Below are 24,347 nucleotides of genomic sequence, written 5' to 3'. Positions count from 1 at the left end.
CAATGCGCACGCGCTGCCTCTCCGGCGCACGCGTTCCACCTCTCGACCCCTTCTTTCAGGGGAACGGAAGTGCCGGTTTCCCACGCATGCGCAGTGCATGCACGAAACCGGCACTTTCGTTGGGCCGACGCGCGAGTACCCAGTGTGTACTCGCGCATTGGGACCCGAATTTCTGGGCCAATATTTTTAGAGGATAAGTATTGCTGTTTGTTGTAAGTTGGTTGCATACTTTAGAGAGTTGATTACATTCTAATTACCAAATCTAAAATTTGAACTTTTTACATAGTCATCATAACTGTGACAACATTGCTGCCTTCAACATATTTCCAACTAGAGCTTATGTTTCCGAATCCCTTGTTTGTATCTGTCCAGTGCTTTCCTGTTTATATTTTACTGTGTAAACTCACATCTTCAGTTCCTGCTGAGTATTAACTCAATGCTTAATGTAGCAAAATGGGAGGAAATTTATAACGTTGATACTGGACCAGTATTACCACTGGCTTAGTTAAGATGAAGAGTTGGAATGGATGTTTTTGAAATGAAACAAGAATCAGTCCTGTATCATTATCCCTAACAGACTAGTACAGACATGTTATATTTTTAAATGAATGGGAGAATATAAAAGTGGCATAATTGAACTGTACATCTTAATTTAAAGCAATTTTTACATTTTAACTTGCAAAATAGGGCATTCTGTTATAATATGTCAGATCATTGGTGATTTATACTAATGTTAGTTTGGTCAGGAGAGCGAACTGTCATGGATTATGCAGATGAATGTACAGGAATCTACATGGAAGCTTAAATTTGTGCAGAAAAATTGTATGAGTCTGTTTAAAAGATTACTGAATTCTGCTAAATTGTCACAATTCTAATTATTGAAAGCACAGAGATCGCTACATTTACTGATGTTTTTCAGTTGCTCATTACTTCTGTCTTGTGTTTTAAATTTGCTGGGTAGTCACAACATCTTATTGAATTCTTCTGCTGTGACATTATAAATTATGGGCCGTGAATATTTAGGAACTATTTCAATAAAGAAGAATAGCTTATTTTTAAAACTGTTCATAGCGACTTAAATTCTGTTTATAGAATCATAGAATGGTTACAGCACGGTAGAAGGCCATTCGGCCGTCGAGCCCATGCCGGCTCTCTGCAAGAGCACCTCAGCTAGTCCCACTCCCCAACCCTTTCCCCGTGGCCCTGCAATTTCTTTTCTTTCAGGTACGTATCCAACTCCCTTTTGAAAGCCGTGATTGAGTCTTTCTCCACCATTCTTTCAGGCAGTGCATTCCAGATCCTAACCACTCGCTGCATAAAAAAGTTTTTTCTTACGTCGCCTTTGGTTCTTTTGCCAATCACCTTAAATCTGTGCCCTCTGGTTCTCGACCCCTCTGCCAATGGGAACAGTTTCTCTCTATCTACTCTGTCTGGACCCCTCATGATTTTGAACACCTCTATCAAATCTCCTCTCAATCTTCTCTGCTCTAAGGAGAACAACCCCAGCTTCTCTGAAGCCCCTCATCCCTGGAATCATTCTTGTAAATCTTTTCTGCACCCTCACTAAAGCTTTCACATCTTTCCTAAAGTGCGGTGCCCAGAATTGGACACAATACTCCAGTTGAGGCCGAACCAGTGTTTTATACAGGTTCATCATAATTTCCACGCTTTGCCCTCATCAACCCTCTCTGTTACCTCATCAAAACACTCAATCAAGTTGGTTAAACATGATTTGCCTTTAACAAATCCATGTTGGCTTGCCTTAATTAATCCACACATGTCCAAGTGACTGTTAATTTTGTCTCTGATTATTGTTTCTAAAAGCTTCCCCACTACCGAGGTTAAACTGACTGGCCTATAGTTCCTGGGTTTAACTTTACACCCTTTTTGAACAAGGGTGTAACATTTGCAATTCTCCAGTCCTCTGGCACCATCCCCGTTTCGAAAGAGGATTGGAATATTATGGCCAATATCTCCGCGATTTCTTCCTTCACTTCCCGCAGCATCCTAGGATGCATCCCATCCGGTCCTGGTGACTTAGCTACTTTAAGTACAGCCAGCCTTTCTAGTACCTCCTCTTTATCAATTTTGATCCCATCCAGTATCTCCTCTACCTCCTCCTTCACTATGACTTTGGCAGCATCTTCTTCCTTGTTGAAGACAGATGCAAAGTACTCATTTAGTACCTCAGCCATACCCTCTGCCTCCATGCGTAGGTCTCCATTTTGGTCTCTAATTGACCCCTTCCCTCCTCTTACTACCCGTTTACTATTTATATGCCTATAGAAGACTTTTGGATTATCTTTTATGTTAGCTGCCATTCTATTCTCATACCCTCTCTTTGCCCCTCTTATTTTCTTTTTCACTTCTCCCCTGAGCTTCCTATATTTAGCCTGATTCTCAGATGTATTCTCGACCTGACATCTGCTTCATCTTACTCACTATCTCTTTCGTCATCCAGGGAGCTCTGGTTTTAGTTGCCCTACCTTTCCCCCCAGTGGGAATGTACCTCGACTGTACCCAAACCATCTCCTCTTTAAAGGCAGCCCATTGTTCTATTACAGTTTTGCCTGCCAATCTTTGATTCCAATTTACCCGGGCCAGGTCCGTTTTCATCCCACTGAAACTGGCATTCCTCCAATTAAGTATTTTTACTCTAGATTGCTCCCTGTACTTTTCCATAGCTAATCTAAACCTTCTGATATTATGATCACTGTTCTCTAAATGTTCACCTACTGACACTTATAGAATTTTTATGCAATTAATTGATGATTAGTATTGTTTCCACTAAACAGGGCATAATTTTGAAATCTCGCATCATTTAAATAATAATGTTGTACACTCCATTGTGTGCTGATATTGTAGGACACATGCTTGCCCTCTAAAACTGGAAGGCTTTTCTTGATGCACAATGTAAATGGCTAAGAAGCTGAATAAGTGCTCGGCTAATTGCTTGCACATTTGTGTAACAAGTAGAGTCAAGATGGATGTGACTTAAAAAAACTCATAGTTTAACAAATTCAGCGTTTCCTTTGTGAGGTAAGTTTCAGTGTGTGTTCATGTTGCAGCTCTCCAAAATTTAAATTTAAACTTATCACGCATATATTAATGACAATTTCAAATCAAAATCTGTGTATGCAGAGTGGAATAATCCAATCAAACACAACTGAATCCCGATTGCCTAATTTAGTACCTTTAAATCAAAAGGAGAACTGTTAGATTAAGCAGTTACAAGACTTAAATTAAAATTACCAAAATACTACAGACTCTTTATACTGCACATACTTCCTTTTCCTGGAGATAGATGCATAGCCAGATCTGCAATGGTTGAGGAACCATTAAAAGTAACAACTGCACTCCACCTTTTTTGCCACTGGAAGGTTTCAGGGGGACCACAGGTGGCATTGCCAGCATCAGCCAGTCAGCAGTGCACTGATGCAAGGGCAAATGAGCAAATTGTTTTTTCCATTAATGCCAAGGAGCAGCAAGCATGTGCCTTGCTTTTTGCCATCTCACTGGTTTGTGCAGGGCGTAATTGACCGCACCCATGTGGGTCTGTGAGCTCTCACAAATAGAGGATCCCCTTACATCAATCATAAGCTTCAGATAAGGATTCACTTATTCAGTGGTGAGGCCACTAAACTTCAGCAATTGCATTATGTGCTTGGCACTCTGCTGCTGCTGATGGCTTGCCCACCTTCTGTTGTGCAGCATGCCACCGCCTTCATGACTTTATTTCCAGGCTGGGGAAAATAGGACCTCGCTCCTCTGGTCAGCTGCTCAGTGGCCTTGCCATCTAACCTATGCAACCAGTGGATGTGGTGTATTTGGACTTTCAGAAGGCTTTCGATAAGGTCCTGCATAAGAGATTAGCGTGTAATTTAAACTTATCACGCATATATTAATGACAATTTCAAATCAAAATCTGTGTATGCAGAGTGGAATAATCCAATCAAACACAACTGAATCCCGATTGCCTAATTTAGTACCTTTAAATCAAAAGGAGAACTGTTAGATTAAGCAGTTACAAGACTTAAATTAAAATTGCCAAAATAGTACAGACTCTTTATACTGCACATACTTCCTTTTCCTGGAGATAGATGCGTAGCCAGATCTGCAATGGTTGAGGAACAGCCTTTGCATGTGTTCTATGGAGGAGGATGAGCAGGAAACACCGCTAGATGCAAAAGTGGTGAGACAACACTAGAGCAGAGTGTCGCTAAAGGCGCTATATAAATAGAAAGTAGTTGTTGTTGTTGAGTGCTGACTGGGAGGTACCCAGCTGAGCGGGTTTACAGGACAAAGTGAACATTCCTCGACCTCTCAGACAAGCAATGCCTAAGAAGGCTCTGGTTTCACAGGGAATTAGTATCAGATTTCTGTCACCTCCTGCAAGAGGATCTGAGGGCACACTTTCAAGCCTCCACAGCTCTTTCAGCCTTGCCATCTAACCTATACAATCAATGGATGTGGTGTATTTGGACTTTCAGAAGGCTTTTGATAAGGTCCTGCATAAGAGATTAGCGTGTAAAGTTAAGGCACATGGGATTGGGGGCAAGGTATTGACTTGGATAGAGAACTGGTTGGCAGACAGAAAGCAAAGAGTTGGAATAAACGAGTCTTTTTCCGACTGGCAGGCAGTAACTAGTGGGGTACCGCAGGGATCGGTCCTTGGACCCCAGCTATTCACAATATATATTAATGATCTAGACAAGGGAACTAGATGTAAAGGCCTAGAAATTCGGTTGTTTGCGCCAGCGTTTAGCGCCTAAAGAGACCGAGAATTGGGGCATTACCCAATGTTGGGGCGGGCGCAATGAAGATAGCGACAACTCCCATATTGACTATACATTTAACGCCTGCGCTAAGTGTTTGCGCGCGCCCGCGAGCGCAAGCAGATCATGACGTCATTTCAGTGTGCAACGCCTTTTAGGGGCGCCTGAGCGGATATTGGGTGGCGCCCGGAGCCTTTACGCCTAGCGCTATTAGTGACAGTTCGGAGGAGCGTTAGCGGGCCCTTCTCGGAGTCGGGGGGCGCTATTTAAAGGGGACAGCTTTAGTATAGAAGCTTCAGCCACTTGGCCTGTTCATTGCGATCATTGGTGGAGAGAGTTGGTGAGCTACTGTGGAGCAGAGTTTTTGGAATTTAGCATTAGAGTACTTGGGACCTTCAAACCTGTCCAGAGCAGTTGGAGCACTAGACCTAACAGCCTTTTGACCAACTGGCATCGGAATGGGAGATGCTTTGGAGGGCGACGGCCTCATGGCCGAACACTATGAAGGGGCAGAGAGACGGCGGGAGAGAGGGCCGGGATTGGCCAGAAGGAGGAGGGGCAATGGAGGTCGGCCAATCCGAGGGTATGCTGCGAGGGTCTTTAGGCAGCAGGTGTCATACCTTGACATGTCAGAGGAGCAGTGTGTGCGAAGGCTCCGATTCGGGAGGGACGTTGTTACTGAGCTGTGCCACCTGCTTGCTGAGGATCTGCAGCTGCGTCTACGGTGCAGGACCTCTCTGTCGGTGGCCGTTAAACTGAGTGTTGCCCTCAATTTTTATGGCAACGGATCCTTTCAGTCAGCCATTGGGGACATTGCGAATATCTCTCAGGTTGCAGTCCACTGTTGCATCCGGCAAGTTACAGCTGCCCTTTATAGGCGAAGGCGTCAATTCATCACCTTCCCTCTGACCCTGGAGAAGCAGGCGGAGCGCGCGCAGGGCTTCGCTGCTATTGCAGACTTCCCCATGGTGCAGGGGGCGATTGACTGTACACACGTGGCTTTGAGGGCGCCATTCCAGAATCCTGAGGACTTCTGCAGCCGCAAGGGGTTCCACTCCCTTAACGTGCAGCTGGTCTGTGACCACCGCCAAATCATCATGGCAGTCAACGCCCAATTCCCAGGGAGCAGCCACGATGCCTTTATCCTGCGGTAGACCTCAGTTTGTGACCTTTTTGAGGGGCCGGCTCGACCACGCGGCTGGCTTATTGGGGACAAGGGCTATCCTCTCTGCCCATGGCTGATGACACCACTCCGTGTAGCTGCCACCCCAGCAGAAGAGCTGTTCAACAGCAGCCATCAGGCGACCAGGAACATTGTAGAGCACACTATTGGTGTGCTCAAAAAGCGTTTCCGATGTCTGGACCATTCGGGGGGAGCCCTGCAGTACTCGCCGGAGCAAGTGGGTCACATCATCGTCGTCTGCTGCATGCTCCACAACTTGGCGATTTGACACACCCAGCCAATTCCAGCTGTCCCTCAACGACCAGCAGAGCAGGCGGTCGAGGAGGAGGAAGAGCAGGCGGAGGAGGAGGAGGAGGAGGAGGAGCAGGAGGAGGAGGAGGAGGAAGATGGAAGGGCTCCTGAAAGTGGAAGGGCCATCCGTCAGAGGCTCATGAGGACTCGTTTCGAGGCCCCTCTGGTGGAATGATGAGTGTCTTTACTCCTGCGCACTTTGGATGTTTGAAAGCCTCTGAAGGCCAGCATCACTGTAATTAGTCACGTGCACCATAGCACATTAAAACTTCTCTTTATTGTCACAAAAGTCTTTCATTACAGCAAACCAACGTCATGTCAACAGAAACCATAACTAACAAAATAACAGTTAACTCTTCGGCAAAGCCGCAAAACTAAACAAACCATTTCCAACAATTACAACAGGTGAGGGTGTCCTTGAATTTGGCCAAAGAAACGTCTCAGCAACTCCCTCTACTGCTGGCCCCTTGATGGAGAACGACTTCTCTTTCGCGGTCGGCCCCTTCCCTCCCTGCTACTCCTACGTAATTGAACCCCAGTGGCGGGGTGAAGGCTGGGGGACGCCTGCTGACTGTGTGGAAGCGCAGAAGCCCCTGAGGGACGGCCTGGCCGACCTCTGGGCTTGGAGGATGCGGACGCAGGATGCTTGATCTGAGCATGGCTGGAAGCAGTGTGCCCTGCAGGTGGTGGCAGCTGCACTGCAGACGTACCAGCGCTGGCATGTGGAATGGTCACCTGCCGAGAGAGGACACCTGCACCATGGTCGGACGACACACTGGCTCTCTGAGGGGACCGGCTCGGCTCATCCGCCACAATCGCATGCTCCACTGATTCCTGGCCTTGTATGGGACTGGAAGGGCCCGGGGTGATCCTAGCTGATGCAGATAGGGTGACTGCAGTGAGAGTTCGCGTTGCCTCAATCTGGGTGTGGACGAGGCCGGCAAGTGACTGCGTGGCAGCAGTGAGGACCTGTGAGCCAGGTGCCAGTGCTTCGGAGAAGCCCTGGACAGTTCTTTCCATTGCTTCGGACAAGGCCGGTGCCGACCGCTCCACTGCCTCGGACAAGCCCTGGACAGACCTTTCCAGGGATTGTCCGAAGCCCTGAACAGTCCTTTCCATAGCGGCCTCGAAGCCCTGGACAGTCCTCTCCATTGTTGGCCCGAAGCCCTGGACAGTCCTCTCCATTGTAGCCCCGAAGCCCTGGAGAGTCCTGTCCATTGTTTCCCCGAAGCCCAGGAGAGTCCTGTCCATTGTTGCCCCGAAGTCCAACACACTCTTTGCCAGTGTATCTATTGACTGAGGCATCCTCCCCACTGCAGCCATCAGCTTAGTGTGCCTGAGCCGGGCCTGGGTGCTCATTTCAGCCAGGCGACGCACATCCTCTGCACTCTGTGCAGCAGTCATCACTACCTGCCTTGCCCTCCGGGGAGACGGTGGCCGAACTTGCCTACCCCCCTTGCGTTGCTGCATGTCGCTTGTTCCGGCAACTGGCTGATCCTCAGAGCCCCCCCCCCCACTCCCCTCCAGGGAACTACTATCCCCAGTCTGTAGATGTGTATGCTCCCCTGAGATTGGAACGGATGGTCCGGCTTCCTCCTGATCCTCGCCTCCGGAGGCACTGGCACTGGCAGCTTCAGGGCGTTGAGCCCGAGTTGGTGATGCATCATCTGAAAGCAGGGAGGTGGAAGAGTGGCTTTAGCAAAAGGACAGGTTGGCGGAAAGGCATGCCAGATTGCGGCAAGGCTCTGACATGGCTGCACACTGAGGAAGCATGCTGGCGGGGGGACCAAGTGGAAGGAAACAGCTGAAAAAGGAGAGAGCCTTACCCTCGCTGTCGGAAATGGGGTCGGCAGCTGCAGTGGTCACAGGACCAGACAGACGTCCTCCAAGTATCTGGTGCACTCTCTCCTCGAGATCCGTCAGAGTGACGACTTGTGGAGGCCCGCCACCGGTTCGACTCTGGTCCTTTCACCTCGCCGCCAGCTCGGACTGCAGGGGAAAGAAGGGGAAGTTCTGTAACATGATGCCTTGAGAGATCATCTCATGCCCCCCATGGTGCAAGAGCCCTTACATGAGGCCTTGAGACATCATCTCATGCCCCCCATGGTGCAAGACCCCTTACATGTGGCCTTGAGTGAAATGTCCATGTGTGTGCCCAGAAAGGGCCATGGGTGCTTGCTGACAGATGGCCATTGGGGCATCATGGCAACCGGGTGCTCGAAGTCAGGTGCAGATGGAGGGAATCAGAAGTTTGCATAACCAACACTCACCCTAACGACCCGAGTGAGGTCGTTGAATTTCTTCCTGCACTGAACAGGGGTCCTGGTCGCCATGCTGCTGGAGTTGACCCTCAGAGAAACCTCCCTCTAAGATCACCGGTAAGCCTTTTGATTTGGCCTCTTGCCATTGTCAGGATACAGAACATCTCGACGGCGCTCAACTGCAGACACCAACTGGTCCAGAGCCTCAGTGCTGAAGCGCTCTGCTCTCTCTCTCACCGTCTCCATCCTGACCAAGTTTCTTGCGCCAGAGAAGGGTGAGTGCCGATTCTGAGGCCTACAGGGCGTTGAGTGTGGCAGCTCAGGCTGACTGACCCACCCCTTTAAGAGCCGGCCGGCGCCTGGAAGTCTCGTGGTTTCCGGTAATTGAGATCACCTGCGCTGCGCCCATCCGCGCCGATATTGGGTAGCGCCTGAACTTTTGCGCCTCAGGAGCCCTGTGCAACGTCTGATTTCGCGCCTCAATCCCCTTTGGGGGCGATGCAACCCAATATCTCGCCAGGCAGCGATAACTTTCGTCTGGCTATATACTTTGCGCAGCGCCAGTTCTAATGCCTCAAGCGGGGCTATACCCAATTTCTAGGCCAATATCTCCAAATTTGCAGACGACACAAAGCTGGGTGGGTGTGTGTGCTGTGAGGAGGATGCCGAGAAACTCCAGTATGATTTGGACAGGTTGGGTGATTGGGCAGAAGCATGGCAGATGCAATATAACGTGGATAAATGTGAGGTTATCCACTTTGGTAGCAAAAACAGAAAGGCAGATTATTATCTGAATGGCAATAGATTGGGAGAAGGGGAAGTGCAACGAGACCTGGGTGTCCTTGTGCACCAGTCGCTGAAGGTAAGCATGCAGGTGCAGCAGGCGGTTAAGAAGGCAAATGGTATGTTGGCCTTCGTAGCGAGAGGGTTTGAGTACAGGAACGAGGATGTCTTGCTGCAGTTGTACAGGGCCTTGGTGCGACCACATCTTGAGTATTGTGTGCAGTTTTGGTCGCCTTGTCTGAGGAAGGATGTTCTTGCCATGGAAGGAGTTCAGCGAAGATTCACCAGGCTGATACCTGGGATGGCAGGAATGACGTATGAGGAGAGATTGGATCGATTGGGCTTGTACTCGCTGGAGTTTAGAAGAATGAGAGGGGATCTCATTGAAACATATAAAATTCTGACAGGACTGGACAGACTAGATGCAGGAAGAATGTTCCCGATGGTCGGGGAGTCCAGAACCAGGGGTCACAGTCTAAGGATAAGGGGTAGGCCATTTAGGACAGAAATGAGGAGGAATTTCTTCACCCAGAGAGTGGTGAACCTGTGGAATTTTCTACCACAGAAGGCAATAGAGGCCAATTCATTAAATATATTCAAGAAGGAGTTGGATATATTTCTTAAGGCTAAAGGGATCAAGGGGTATGGGGAGAAAGCAGGGACCGGGTACTGAATTTGGATGATCAGCCATGATCTCATTGAATGGCGGAGCAGGCTCGAGGGGCCGAGTGGCCTACTCCTGCTCCTATTTTCTGTGTTTCTACAACTAGCCCTCTTAGTACTGACATGCTGATGGATTGTTAACTTTTTTTTTACTGCTGTTATGAAATCTTGCTACTTTGTACTTCCACTTTATAAATTATGTTCAAGCAAAAATCACTTCTCTGACGCATTCCAGATATTTGTCTGCAGGTTGTAGGCTTCCACACTGCTCACCCATGCTCAGGTTTCTCAGTATCCTTCACAGGCTCTCCCAAGACCCCAAGCTCCAGCCCCTTTAAGCAGCCAAAGGCCTGTAGCAGTGCTTCAATTTCTTGTGCCTTCACAACTATGGCCTCATCGCCTGCCCACGTATTACCCAACACATGCTAATTAGCCCCGAGAGCGAATTGGGGTGCAGAGAAGTGATGTCAGGTGCAGTATTGTTCCAGTGCATTGCCCCATGTGTACTGCTGCTTTCTGTGAGCTCCAGGAAAATCATCCCTGAAGTATTTAAAACTTGAAAAATTCACTCAAGCTATTCAGTTTATAGGCATCACAAAAAAAACTACCACCAAGGAATTTGGAGGAATATTTTAGATTTTTAAAAAATTCCTTTCAGTTTTTTTTCTCTTTTTCACCTTTACAGTATCACTCAGCATACACCAATCTCAGCATAGACCTGCACCCATTCATCTGCCAGTATTGACCTGTAATCTACAAAGCATGAGAGGAGCATGAGACTGATTTGCCCTTTGAGTCTTCCTTCTCTCCTCCAATGCCCTTTGTGGGATTGGACAATCAACATTTAGAAAATTATGGCCATCATCTCAAGTTTAGCCACTTGAAGAAATCCACCAACTTTTTAAAACTTTCAAGATGCTTTCATACTTGTGTTTTCTTTGTCAGATTACAGGAGACTGGTATCAATGAATTGGAAACTAGATTTAAAGGTACAAATTCTAATCTGCTGGAATCTAATCTGAACAAGAGCCTGTATGAAAAAAAGTCAGCATGAAAATAATGTGGGAAATTCTGTGTAAATTGAAAAGTAGTACCCGAGTATCACAAGAACACTGCAGCCTATTTGATGAGTGTCACTGTCACTCAGAAATATCAGAACATTTATTCTCTGTAACTGTATTATGGTATTTTACTACTCATTGCATTTAATAAGTTACAGAGAAATTCTCAAGAAATAATTTACAATTCTATTTTTATAACCGTACTATGATTGCTTTACTGCAGATTGACCAAATAATGGCACGGATTTTGCGGTCAGAGGCGGACGAACGGTGCCAGCCATTCATTACACTATCCCACAGACTTTCTATCGGGTTATGCACTGGAACTTGCTGTGATTAGAAAGCTATTTTGACGCAGCACCCTCTAGAGGGGATCTGGGACATGAGTTAACAGGGCAAGCAACTGTTTGTCTCCTTAACCAATCAGATTGAAGAATTCTTAATAAGGCGCACAGAGGCTGAGCCAGGATGTGTTTGTTAGAATAGTTAATGCCAAATCATATACAGAAAGCGAAATAAAGAGAGGGAAATAAAGATGGGATTAAAAGAGCGAAATAAAAGAGAGGGAAATAAAGATGGGATTAAAAGAGCGAAATAAAAGAGACAAAGGAAAAGTAAAAAAAAAATCTTTTTTTTTAGATCTCCAACAATAATTAAAATCTAAAGGAATGCAACTCCACACTTGTAAAAGTTAATTTTCAGTGCCAGAGAGGTTGTTTGGCAATAATTAAGACTTATCATGGCATTAAAAATTTACTGGAATGGACAAGCCCTAAACTTTTCTGGCAAGTTTAGTTGGTATCTATCACGTAAGTACCCTAAATTCCATTGTTTCAATGCCAAGTCTCTTGGCGAGGTAAATAGTGCAGCTTCTAGAGGAGCAGGGCAACTTGGACAGCAACTTCCTGATTTCCGTGATTAACTGCGCATACGTGGTCGCCGGAAGATGCTGTCCGATTTGCTCTTTAATAACGGTGTGCGCTGTTAACCTCAGTTACTTTTTACCGCAAAATCCGGGCCCATGTTTCTTTATTACTACTTAGGGAAATTGAAATTAGGGTTGGCTTGTGAGCTCCCCCCACTAGCTCATGGAGTTTATCTAGTGAATACCCGAGCCATGCAAACCAGGGAGGTCTTGGGTTTGACCTCAGGCCTGTGCTGGGTTAGCTAATCTCAGGGACAACAGTAATAGCACGGCAATAGGCCTCACTATTCCTGGGCTAAGGGGAAGGGAAAACTGGACAGGATTCCCACACCTGCTGATTATCGAGTGACACTTGTTGGAAGTGCATGTGCGTGAGCGTTGGATGAGGACAGGATCAGGGCTGCAATTGCATACTTCTCTAGTTTTTCTCCTATCTCCCCTCGTACCCTCTCAAAGCTCATCTTGTCGATGAGACCAACCTCATGCTCCCTTGACCCTATTCCTACTCAACTGCTGACCACCCAACTTTCCTTCCTGGCTCTCATGTTAGCTGATATTGTTAACGGTTCACTCTCCTTGGGTACTGTCCGCCTCGCCTTCAAATCTGCCGTCATCGCCCCCTCTTCAAAAAAAAACAACCTTTGACCCCTCCGTCCTTGCAAGCTATCGCCCCATCTCCAACCTCCCTTTCCTCTCCGATCTCCTTGTTTGAATCCCTCCAATCAGGTTTCCGCCCCCCATCACAGAACTGAAATGGCTTTTACCAAGGTCACAAATGACATCCTAATTGACTGTAACAAAGGTAAACTTATCCCTCTTCGTCCTTCTCGACCTGTTTGCAGCCTTTGACATGGTTGACCACCCAATTCTGATCCAATGCCTCTCCACCGTTGTCGAGCTGGATGGGACTGCACTTGCCTGGTTCCATTTCTATCTTAACCAGCCGTAGCCATAGAATCACCTGTAGTGGCTTCTCTTCCCGCTCTCGCACCGTTATCTCTGGTGTCTCCCAAGGATCTATCCTTGACCCCGTCCTATTTCTCATCTACATGCTGCTCATTGAAATCATCCAACGACACAGTGTGAATTTTCACATGTACGCTGCGATACCCAGCACTACCTCTCCTCCACCTCTCTCGACCTCTCCACTGTCTCTATACTGTCAGACTGCTTGTCCGACATCTAGTACTGGATGAGTAAAAATTTCCTCCAATTAAATATTGGGAAGACCGAAGTCATTGTCTTCGGTCCACGCACAAATTCCGTTCGCTTGCTAACGATTCCATCCTTCTTCCTGGCAGCTGTCTGAGGCTGACCCAGTCTGTTCGCAACCTTGCTGTTATATTTGATCATGTGATGAGCTTCCTACCTCATATCCGCGCCATCGCTAAGATTGCCCATTTCCACCTCCGTAACTTCGCCCGCCTCTGCCCTTGCCTCAGCTTATCTGCTGCTGAAACCCTCATCTATGCCTTGGTTACCTCTAAGCTTGACTATTCCAACACAGTCCTGGCCGGCCTCCCACGTTCTACTCTCCATTATCTTGAGGTCAACAAAACTCTGCTGTCTGTGTCCTAACTCACACCAAGTCCCGCTCACCCAGCTCCCCTATGCTTGCTGACCTAAATTGGCCGACCCCCAGTTAAGCAACGCCTCGATTTAAAAATTCTCACCCTTGTTTTCAAATCCCTCCGTGGCCTCGCCCCTCACTATCTCTGTAATCTGCTCCAGTGCTGGAATCCCCCGAGATCTCGACGCTCTGCCAATTCTGGCCTCTTGGACATCCCAGATTTTAATCACTCCACCATTGCCTTCAGCTGCCTTGGTCCTAAGCTCTGGAATTCCCTCTGCCTCTCTACCTTTCTTCCCTCCTTTAAGACACTCCTTAAAACCTACCTCTTTGACCAAGCTTTTGGCCATCTGCCCTGACATCTCCTTAAATGGCTCGGTGCCAAATTTTGTTTTGATAACGCTCCTGCGAAGCGCCTTGGAATGTTTTACTATGTTAAAGGCGCTATATAAATATAAGTTGTTTTTGTTGCCTTTCGTGGTTGAATAACTTGCTAAAATTCCAAGTCCAGACCCAGAGATGAATAATGGCTACTTGGGGAGAGGTGACTGGAGCCCATGGAATTGTATGTCTGGAAGGAATTGCTACCTTCAGCAGTGTAGGGCAGAAAAATGGTTGGGGGAGTAATCTAGCTTGCATATCTATGATGAATTTTTATTAAATAAATAATAGGCTTTATCTGGATGAACTTAATTACTTTGAAATTATTTTGCTTGTATGTAATCTATTTTTGTGTTTTGGTTTCAGATCCCTTTTTTTCCCTGTTTGCGCACACTGATAAAAATACATCTGTACACAGCCGAATTATTTGGTCCTGTGACTGGACTTTCAATAGTAAATACTTTGTCACTGGTAGCCGTGACAAGAAGGTGAGTAATTAGAGCAGGTCAGGAGTGGGGATGTGATGAGAAATTTACATGCTCTTTAAAAAAAATATTATTGGGAATAACCGCTGAAGTACTCTCAGAAGACCAACGGTTTTTGAACTACTGCAATGTGCTTGAGAATGCATTTGTTTTTTGTTTTTTTAAGTGTTTTCTCCTGGTTGCGATACCTTAATGTTCTGTCATTGCAGTTTCTGTGATAGTATGAAAACTAGCTACCTATAGCATATCATTGGCACAGTTCTGGAACACCTTTGTATGCTGCGACTTGAGACTTTGAAACCAAAGAATGGAACTGCTTTATAAAAAAATAATTGGGATTTCTGTAAAATGCACATTTTTAAATTGAATTTTGCTAACTTTGAAAATCATAAGAGTAGAAGCAACAGTTTTATTAGATGAAAGTTACCTGACGACGTGAAAGCTTGCCCAGGTATGTTCTATACACAAAAACCAGGATAAATCTAACCTGGCCAATTATTGCCCTAACCCGTCTCCTCGCAATTATCAGTGAAACGATGGAAGGAGTTACCAATAATGCCAACAAGCAACACTCACTCACTCACCAATAACCTGTTTGTCAGCTTGCAGCTGGGGTTTCAAGAACCACTCGACTACAGAACTCATCACACCCTTGATGCAGATATCAACACTACAGCTAATGTCAGAGGAGAGCTGAGAGCAGCTGCCCCTGACATCAAAGCAGCATTTGACTAACTATGGCACCAGGGAGCCTTAGTAAATCTCAGGTCAATGAGGGTCATTGTAAAACTCTCCAGTGGCTAGAGTCATTCCTGGCGCAAAGGAAGATAGTTGTGGTTGTCAGAAGCTAATCATTGCAGCCCCAGGAAATTGCTGAGAGAGTTCCTCAGGGTGGTGTCCTTAGCGCAACCATCTTCAGATGCTTCATCCATGCTGTTCCTCGAGCTTACGTTGAGCTTTGTTGGAACAGTGTAAGAGGTCAGGAGTGGGGCTGTTCACTGATGATTCCACTGTTCAGCTCTGTTCGCAACTCCCTCAATAATGAAACAAAATCAGAAAATGCTGGAAATACTCAACAGGTCAGGCAGCATCTGTGGAGCGAGAAATAGAGTTAACGTTTCAGGTCAATGACCCTTCGTCAGAACTGGAAAAAGTTAAGGATGTAACAGATTTTTAAGCAAGGGCAGGGAAAGGGGGGAGGGGAGGAAAGAACAAAAGGGAAGGTCTGTGATAGGATGGAAGGCAGGTGACAAAAGGGATGATGGTGCATGGCAAAAGGAGACGGTAATGGGACATGTTAAGAAACAAAAGATGGGTCTAGATGAGGTGCAAATGGGAATGGCAGAATCATCAACAGCTGCCATGTGGAAAAAAAATAGGGGCAGAGGTTATGTTCTGAAATTGTTGAACTCGATGTTGAGTCCAGAAGGCTGTAAAGTGTCTAATCGTTGGAACAGCCTAAGAGGCCGAGGACGGAGAGGTCAGAGTGGGAGTGGAGCGGAGAATTAAAGTGACAGGCGACCGGAAGCGCAGCGTCACGCTTATGGACTGAACGGAGGTGGTTCTGCACAGCGGTCACCCAATCTACAGTTGGTCTCCCCAATGTAGAGGAGATCGCATCGTGAGCAGCGAAACAATCCCTCAACTCTTTTTCCAGTACGTTGATGACTGCATCGGTGCCGTTTCCTGCTCACACCCTGAACTAGAAAATTTCATTCACTTTGCTTCCAATTTCCCCCCTTCCCTCACCTTCATATGGCCCATCTTCGACTCTTCCCTTCCTCGACTTCTCTGGCTCCATTTCTGGGGATAGCCTATTGACAAACATTCACTTTAACCCCACTGACTCCCACAGCTACCTGGACTACACTTCCTCCCACCCCACTTCCTGTAAGGACTCTATTCCATTCTCCCAGTTTATCTGTCTCCGTCGCATCTGCTCTGACAATGCCACCTTCCATACTAGTGCTTCCGATATGTCTTCCTTAATCCTCAACTGAGGATTCCCCTCTACCGTGGTTGGCATGGACCCCGACCGTATCCGTTCTATTTCCCACACTTCTGCTCTCACTCCTTCCCCTCCCTCCCAGAACCACGATAGGATTCCCCTTGTCCTCACCTTTCATCCCACCAGCCTCCACATTCAACATATCATCTTCCACCACCTCCAGCATGATCCCACCACCAAACACATCTTCCCCTCCCCTCCCCTTTCAGCATTCCGAAGGGACCGCTCCCTCTGCGACACCCTGGTCCACTCCTCAATCACCCCTTTCCCTTCCCCTCCCCACGACACCTACCCCTGCTAGTGCAGGAGATGCAACACCTGCCCTTTTACCTCCTCCCTTGTTTGGGGCCACTGTCCAGGGCCCCAAATACTCCTTCCAGGTGAAAAAGTGATTTACTTGTACTTCTTGCAATCTAGTATACTGTATTCACTGCTCACAATGCGGTCTCCTCTACATTGGGGAGACCAAATGCAGATTGGGTGACCGCTCTGCAGAACACCTCCATTCAGCCCGTAAGCGTGACCCCGAGCTTCCGGTCACCTGTCACTTTAATTCTCCGCTCCACTCCCACTCTGACCTCTCCATCCTCGGCCTCTTACACTGTTCCAACGAAGCTCAACGTAAGCTCGAGGAACAGCATCTCATCTTTCGATTAGGCACTTTACAGCCTTCTGGACTCAACTTCAAGTTCAACAATTTTAGACCATAATCTCTGCCCCTATTTTTTTTTTTCACATGGCAGCTGTTGATGATTCTGCCATTCCCATTTACACCTCATCTAGACCCATCTTTTGTTTCTTAACATGTCCCATTACCATCTCCTTTTAATCTCTCCTGCCTTCCATCGTATCACAGACCTTCCCTTTTGTTCTCTCCTCCCGTCCCCCCTTTCTCTGCCCCTGCACTTGCTTAAAAATCTGTTACATCTCTAACTTTTTCCAGTTCTGACAAAGGGTCATCGACCTGAAACGTTAACTCTGTTTCTCTCTCCACAGATGCTGCCTGACCTGCTGAGTATTTCCAGCATTTTCTGTTTTTGTTTCAGATTTCCAGCATCTGCACTATTTTGCATTTTGTATTCCCTCAATAATGAATTGAGTCATACCAGCTTACAACAGGATTTGTACAGCATCCAGGCTTGAATTGACAAGTGGCAGATAACATTCACATTACGCATGTGCCAGGCAATGATCATCTTAAATAAGGAAAAAGATAAACCATAACCCCTTTCTCCACCCTCCCCCCCTCCCCCCGCCCCAACCTTCCAACAACACCATCATCAACATCATGGGGTTCACCATTGACTAGAAGGTTTTATAGGATCAGCTATATTAACAACGTGCTACAAGAGCAGGGTAGAGGCAGGAGACTATGACGAATGGTTCACCTCATGAGCTGTCCAAGGCTCTCTGCTATCTACGAGCTTCAGGTCAGGAGTGTGATTGAATACTCCCCACTCACCTGGATGGGTGCAGCTGCAGCATTACTCAAGAAGCTCAACACCATCCAGGAAGAAGCAGTTTGCTTGATCGGCACCCCTGCTAGGAGACAGACTGGTAGTGCATTGTTTCTTTTAAGAATTTGGCACCATACAGGAGCTTGGTCATGTGGTATGCCCCACCTTTGCTGTAAATATAGGTTTCATACTGAAAGTGTATTCAGTTATTTCTTTGCACATCAGCAATTCTGTTATATAGCACATCAGGAAAAGCTCATCTTTTAGTTGCACTGCCAATCCTGCCCACAAGTTAAACCATCTTTTCCCTTCACTTGAAGGAAATGGAATGTTAACATTGAGTACAAATATTGATTATTGACAATTGAGGGACTATAGGTAGTGAACCCTGTTTTTGAACCAACCAATTTGACCAAAATGGTCCTGTGCATTCCTGTGTTTCTATGTCTTGAAGAAGGCAAGAGACATATGTAATTATTTGTAACATATAGCAGCACTAAATACTGTAGCAGAAATGGAACTGCATACAGTGAAATGTTACTGAAGGCAAAGTTCCAATAAGCATATTAGATAAATTATTAGTATTAGATAAACTTTGCACTTTTTACATGTGTAACCTGCTTTCACAGCCTTTGTCTTATAGTTCCTTTTTCCAAATATTTGAATTCCAAAGTCTAATTTCTACTCTTTCAAATTGGTACTTTTGATCTAAATGTTGTCTCATGATCTTTGCAGTAAATAGTTTGTTGTTTCCTTTTTGTCTGGTAGCTGGTTGTGTGGGGTGATGTGGCTTCAGCTGGAAGAACTGAAGGAAGCAGCCTAGGCATTGTCCGGCCATGTTCATCAGTGCTGGACGTAGGGGATGCAGCCACAGCTGTCAGCTTCAGCCCTGTTACAAGTCTAGATGGGAGGTAGGTTAATAAGTTGATGTGGTTCACTTCTGCATAATTGTGAAGATAAAAACTGCAATTATAGAGAGCATGTGTCATACAGAAAATGTATTTGGAGTATATAAATACTCCCTGGTCTGCCTGTCTACATATTTAAATGTAAAATATTGTATGGTCATTTTCTTTTTAGGCACTAAGGAACTAAGATTATTTTCATTTCTTTACTCTGGGTCTTTTCTATTTACCACAAATCCTACTCCACAAGATCTTGTTGGAATATATGCTTGTTTTGTCTTGTGCGTTTTGTATCAGAGTACATCTCAAATCCCGCTCACGTAATGTACATTTCTCCCCTTACTTCCACACTGCACCTCATGTAGGTCTATCAGTATATATAAACCAAGTCGATTGCAACTTTTGAAGTTATTTGTACGCACAAGTTCACAAAGAGCTCTAAAGTATATTAAATGCATTCTTACTGTTGCATGTATTAGAAAATGAATGTTACAAGTGTTCATTCTGCAGTCAGTGCTTAGAACAATCTCGCCCATCTCGAGAAAACCCAAGGAAAGCAGCATAAGGAGATAGCTGGAATGCTGGCTGTAATAGAGGTCTTATCCTCTTTTCAAGAAGCCATGATGTGTTCCAAGAACTACTTTGTGTTCAAATTACACAGCATGATCATTCTGAAAAGTTGTTCCAAATGAGTGGATCCACCTTGGAAAGACTGCACTGCAACTTTCCAATCCAGCCAAAGTTTTAACGAGGAACAACTTCTGGTTCAGTGACATCTGTGTGAAAGGATGTGGGAATTTGCAGCTCAGCACCAGTGTGCCAAAGGAAAACGAGTGTTCTTTTTGTTCTCTCAATTAGATTAATAGCACTTAGCAGTGAAGATAACAGATTCTTCCCAATGTGAGCAGCAGCCAACCTTGCAGTGATTGCTGCTCACAATAAAATTCTTATCATACAAGGCTACTTTGTATATATCCAAAACAAACACCATAGGTGGTGTTGTTATATCACAAATGGTTGCATCATTAAGGCAAGAACACTTGAATTAATAGTTTAGCATCTGTCTTTTTTTGGGTGGATGTAAAGTAACATATGAAAAAGGAAGCAATAGGGTTGATACCGCCCCCCCTCCTCCCCCACACAACATCAGCATTAGTCAGGTGAAGCACACCCAAAGTGAATCTACCTACATTTCCAGGTTCAGCTTGTTATTTTAGTCCATCAGCTGCTTCTTAGAACCTGCTTTGTTACCATTTCATCATAACTAATTATCGGACAAGTAGCCATTCTATGCGAAAATCTAAACACCTATATTTCAAACGTTGTGCATTTCTTTCGTTATTTTTTGTCTGTGTGTGACTTTACCTAAATGTGTCCATATTTTTTTTTCTCTCTGTCAGTCTCCCTGCAGGAATCCCAGCTGAGAGTGCAATGGGATAGTCTGCGCCCAGTGCCTTTCTGTGATCAGGAAGTGTGTACATATGGCTCAGGATGAATGTCTGTCAGTTCTTCCTCCATTTGGAGTATTTTCTCCCCACAATAGCATGGATGGGAATAGTAACTCAGATAGATCCATATCTTATCATTCAATAACTCTGCACATTGGTGCTATGATGTACCATGCTTTCATTCATTTATGTATTTTCATTCAACATTTGTATCTTTGTTAGCAAGAATGTAGGACTTAAAATAGTAATTAATTTTCCTTTAGAAACATAGAAGATAGGAGCAGGAGTAGGCCATTCGGCCCCTCGAACCTGCTCTGCCATTCAATGCGATCATGACTGATCATCCAAATTCAGTCCCCTGTTCCTGCTTTCTCCCCATATCCCTTGATCCCCTTAGCCTTAAGAAATATATCTAACTCCTTCTTGAATATATTTAATGAATTTACCTCAACTGTCTTCTGTGGTAGAGAATTCCACAGGTTCACCACTCTCTGGGTGAAGAAATTCCTCCTCATCTCAGTCCTAAATGGCTTACCCCTTATCCTTAGACTGTGACCCCTGGTTCTGGACTCCCCCGCCATCGGGAACAGCCTTCCTGCATCTAGTCTGTTTGGTCCTGTTAGAATTTTATAAGTTTCAATGAGATCCCCTCTCATTCTTCTAAACTCTAGCGAATATAAGCCTAATCGACCCAATCTCTCTTCATACATCATTCCTGCCATCCCAGGTATCAGCCTGGTGAATCTTTGCTGCATTCCCTCCATGGCAAGAACATCTTTCCTCAGATAAGGCAACCAAAACTGCACACAACACTCGAGGTGTGGTCTCATCAAGGCCCTGTACAACTGCAGCAAGACATCCTTGCTCCTGTACTCGAATCCTCTCGCTATGAAGGCCAGCATACCATTTGCCTTCTTAACTGCCTGCTGCACCTACATGCTTACCTTCAGCGACTGGTGCACAAGGACACCCAGGTCTCGTTGCACTTCCCCTTTTCCCAGTCTATTGCCGTTCAGGTAATAATCTGCCCTCCTGTTTTTGCCACCAAAGTGGATAACCTCGCATTTATCCACATTATACTGCATCTGCTATGCATCTGCCCAATCACCCAACCTTTCCAAATCGTGCTGGAGTTTCTCTGCATCCTCCTCACAGCACACACGCTCACCCAGCTTTGTGTCATCTGCAAACTTGGAGATATTACATCTAGTTCCCTCGTCTAGATAATTAATATATATATTGTGAATAACTGGGGTCCTAGCACCAATCCCTGCGGTACCCCACTAGTCACTGCCTTCCACTCGGAAAAAGACCCGTTTATTCCAACTCATTGCTTCCTGTCTGCCAACCAGTCTTCTATCCAAGTCAGTACCTTACCCCCAATCCCATGTGCTTTAACTTTGCACGCTAGTCTCTTATGTGGGACCTTATCGAAAGCCTTCTGAAAGTCCAAATACACCACATCACTGGTTCTCCCTTATCTATTCTACCAGTTACATCCTCAAAAAATTCCAGTAGATTAGTTAAGCATGATTTACCTTTTGTAAATCCATGTTGACTTTGTCCGATCCTGTTGCTGTTTTCCAAGTGCTCTGCTATTACATCTTTTATAATGGACTCTAGCATTTTCCCCACTACCGATGTCAGGCTTACCGATCTATAATTCCCCGTTTTTTCTCTACCGCCTTTTTTAAATAGTCGGGTTACATTAGCTACCCTCCAATCCATGGGAACTGTTCCAGAGTCTATGGAATTTTGGAAGATTACCAGCCATGCATCTACTATTTCTAGGGCCACTTCCTTAAGTACCCTAGGATGTAGATTATCAGGCCCTGGGGATTTATCGGCCATCAATCCTGTCAATTTCCCTAACACCATTTCCCTACAAATACTGATTTCATTCAGTTCCTCCCTCTCATTAGACCCTATGTTCCCCGACATCTCTGGGAGTTTATTTGTGTCCTCCTTTGTGAAGACAGAACCAAAGTATGTATTTAATTGGTCTGCCATGTCTTTGTTCCCCATTATAAATTCCCCTGATTCTGACTGCAAGGGACCTATGCTTCAGTTTACCAATCTTTTTCTCTTCACATATCTATAGAAGCTTTTACAGTCAGTTTTTATGTTCCCTGAAAGCTTACTCTCATACTCTATTTTCTCCCTCTTAATTAATCCCTTTGTCCTCCTTTGCTGAATCCTAAACTGCTCCTAATCCTCAGGTTTGCTGCTTTTTCTGGCCAATTTATATGTCCTCTCCTTGGATCTTATGCTATCCCTAATTTCCCTTGTTAGCCACGGTTGAGTCCAGCTTTTTTGTTCTATTTTTATGCCAAACAGGGATGAACAAATTCTGTAGTTCATCCATGTGATCTTTATATGTTTGCCGTTGCCTATTCACCATCAACCTTTTAAGTAACATTCCCCAATCCATCCTAGCCAACTCGCGCCTCATACCATCGTAGTTTCCTTTATTTCAATTCAGTACCCAAGTCTCTGAATCAACTACTTCACTCTCCATCTTAATGAAGAATTCCATCATATTATGATCGCTCCTCCCCAAGGGGCCTCGCACAACAAGATTGCTAATTAATCCTTTCTCATTACATAATACCCAGTCTAAGATGGCCTGATCTCTAGTTGGTTCCTTGACATATTGGTCCAGGAAACCATCCCGTATACACTCTAGGAATTCCTCTTCCACAGTATTGTTACTAATTTGGTTAGACCAATCTATATGTAGATTAAAGTCACCCATGATAACTGCTGTGCCCTTATTGCACGCATCTCTAATTTCCCGTTTAATGCCATCCCCCAACCTCAGCATTACTGTTTGGGGGTCTGTAAAGCACTCCCACTAATGTTTTCTGCCCCTTGGTATTTCTCAGCTCTACCCATACAGATTCCACATCATCAGAGCTAATATCCTTCCTTACTATTGTGTTAATCTCTTCTTTAACCAGCAATGTTACCCCACCGCCTTTTCCTTTTTGCCTGTCCTTCCTGAATATTGAATACTCCTGGATGTTGAATTCCCAGCCTTGGTCACCCTGGAGCCATGTCTCCGTAATCCCAATTATATCATATCCGTTTACATCTATTTGCGCAGCTAATTCATCCAGCTTATTACGAATGCTCCTCGCATTAAGACACAAAGGGGGAAAAATTCCGTATCGCCCTGTTTGGGGCGCCATTATCGGCCGTGCGCAAAGTTCAGCGCCTGGTGCTAATTATCGCCTCTGACAGCAAACTTGGCTTTTATCGCCCCTGGAGGTGATTGGAGCGCTAAATCAGGCGCTTCACACCTGTCTTAAGGCGCAAACGCCGAGGAGTGAGGCGCTACCTCAGAGTTCTGACGAAGCAAGGAAGGGCAAATCAAAATAAACCTGCAAAGTGCTGCTCAGTACTCAAACTCCTTCACACAGCGTTGAATCTCTCCAGAAGTCAGTCTCTCTCTCTCAGACTGCGTGGTGCAAAAATGTCACCGACAAAAAAAGTTAGGAAGCGGTCGCCTTTAAATAGCGCTCCCCTAGTCCCTTTCTGACAGCATAACGCTCCCCTCAACCTGTCGTTGCTAGCGGCAGACGGTAAGGCAGGGGGCGCCACTCAATATCCGGTCCGGGGCGTTGCGCATTCGAATGACGTCACAATCTGCCGGCGCAGGAGATCATGGCGGAAGTGTTTAGCACCGCCGCAAAATGTCTAGTTAATTTCGCGAGCGACACAAACATCGTCGCGCCCAGCCTCTAGTTGCTTTGCGCCCCAGTTGGCGCCCTCTTAAGGCGCTAATGGGAGGCATAAACAACTGAATTTTTCCCCCTAAGCCTTCAGGCTTGTTTTTTTAACACTCTTAGACCTTTTAGAATCATTGTTTACTGCGGCCATGTTTGATTTACACCCTTGATTTCTCTGACTTCCACTTTTGCTTTTCTCCTTCCTGTCTTTTGCTTCTATCCTTGCTTCCCTTTGTCTCCCTGCACAGGTTCCCAACCCCCTGCCATTTTAGTTTAAACCCTCCCCAGCAGCACTAGCAAACACTCCCCCACATCGGTCCTGGTCCTGCCCAGGTGCAAACCGTCCAGTTTGTACTGGTCCCACCTCCCCCAGAACCAGTTCCAATGTCCCAGGAATTTGAATCCCTCTCCCTTGCACCA

The 24,347-nt window shown here is 45.8% G+C and overlaps 1 protein-coding gene across 3 annotated transcripts in view; it reads left to right on the top strand.

Annotated features, from left to right (window-relative positions):
- The window catches only part of elp2 (elongator acetyltransferase complex subunit 2), a 241,733-nt gene that overhangs the window by 179,702 nt on the left and 37,684 nt on the right, over positions 1-24,347 (top strand). For all 3 annotated transcript variants that reach the window (XM_085988273.1, XM_085988272.1, XM_085988274.1), the window contains exons 19-20: positions 14,260-14,381; positions 18,612-18,754. In XM_085988273.1, the coding sequence (XP_085844399.1) occupies positions 14,260-14,381; positions 18,612-18,754 (265 nt within the window). The remainder of the gene's footprint in view (positions 1-14,259; positions 14,382-18,611; positions 18,755-24,347) is intronic.

The sequence above is a fragment of the Somniosus microcephalus genome, chromosome 5 (assembly GCF_052327205.1).
Source record: "Somniosus microcephalus isolate GS21.2 chromosome 5, FLI_Smic_1.0, whole genome shotgun sequence".
NCBI lineage: Eukaryota > Metazoa > Chordata > Chondrichthyes > Squaliformes > Somniosidae > Somniosus > Somniosus microcephalus.
Note: the sequence above shows the minus strand (reverse complement) of the source record. Positions and strands in the feature narration are given on the sequence as shown.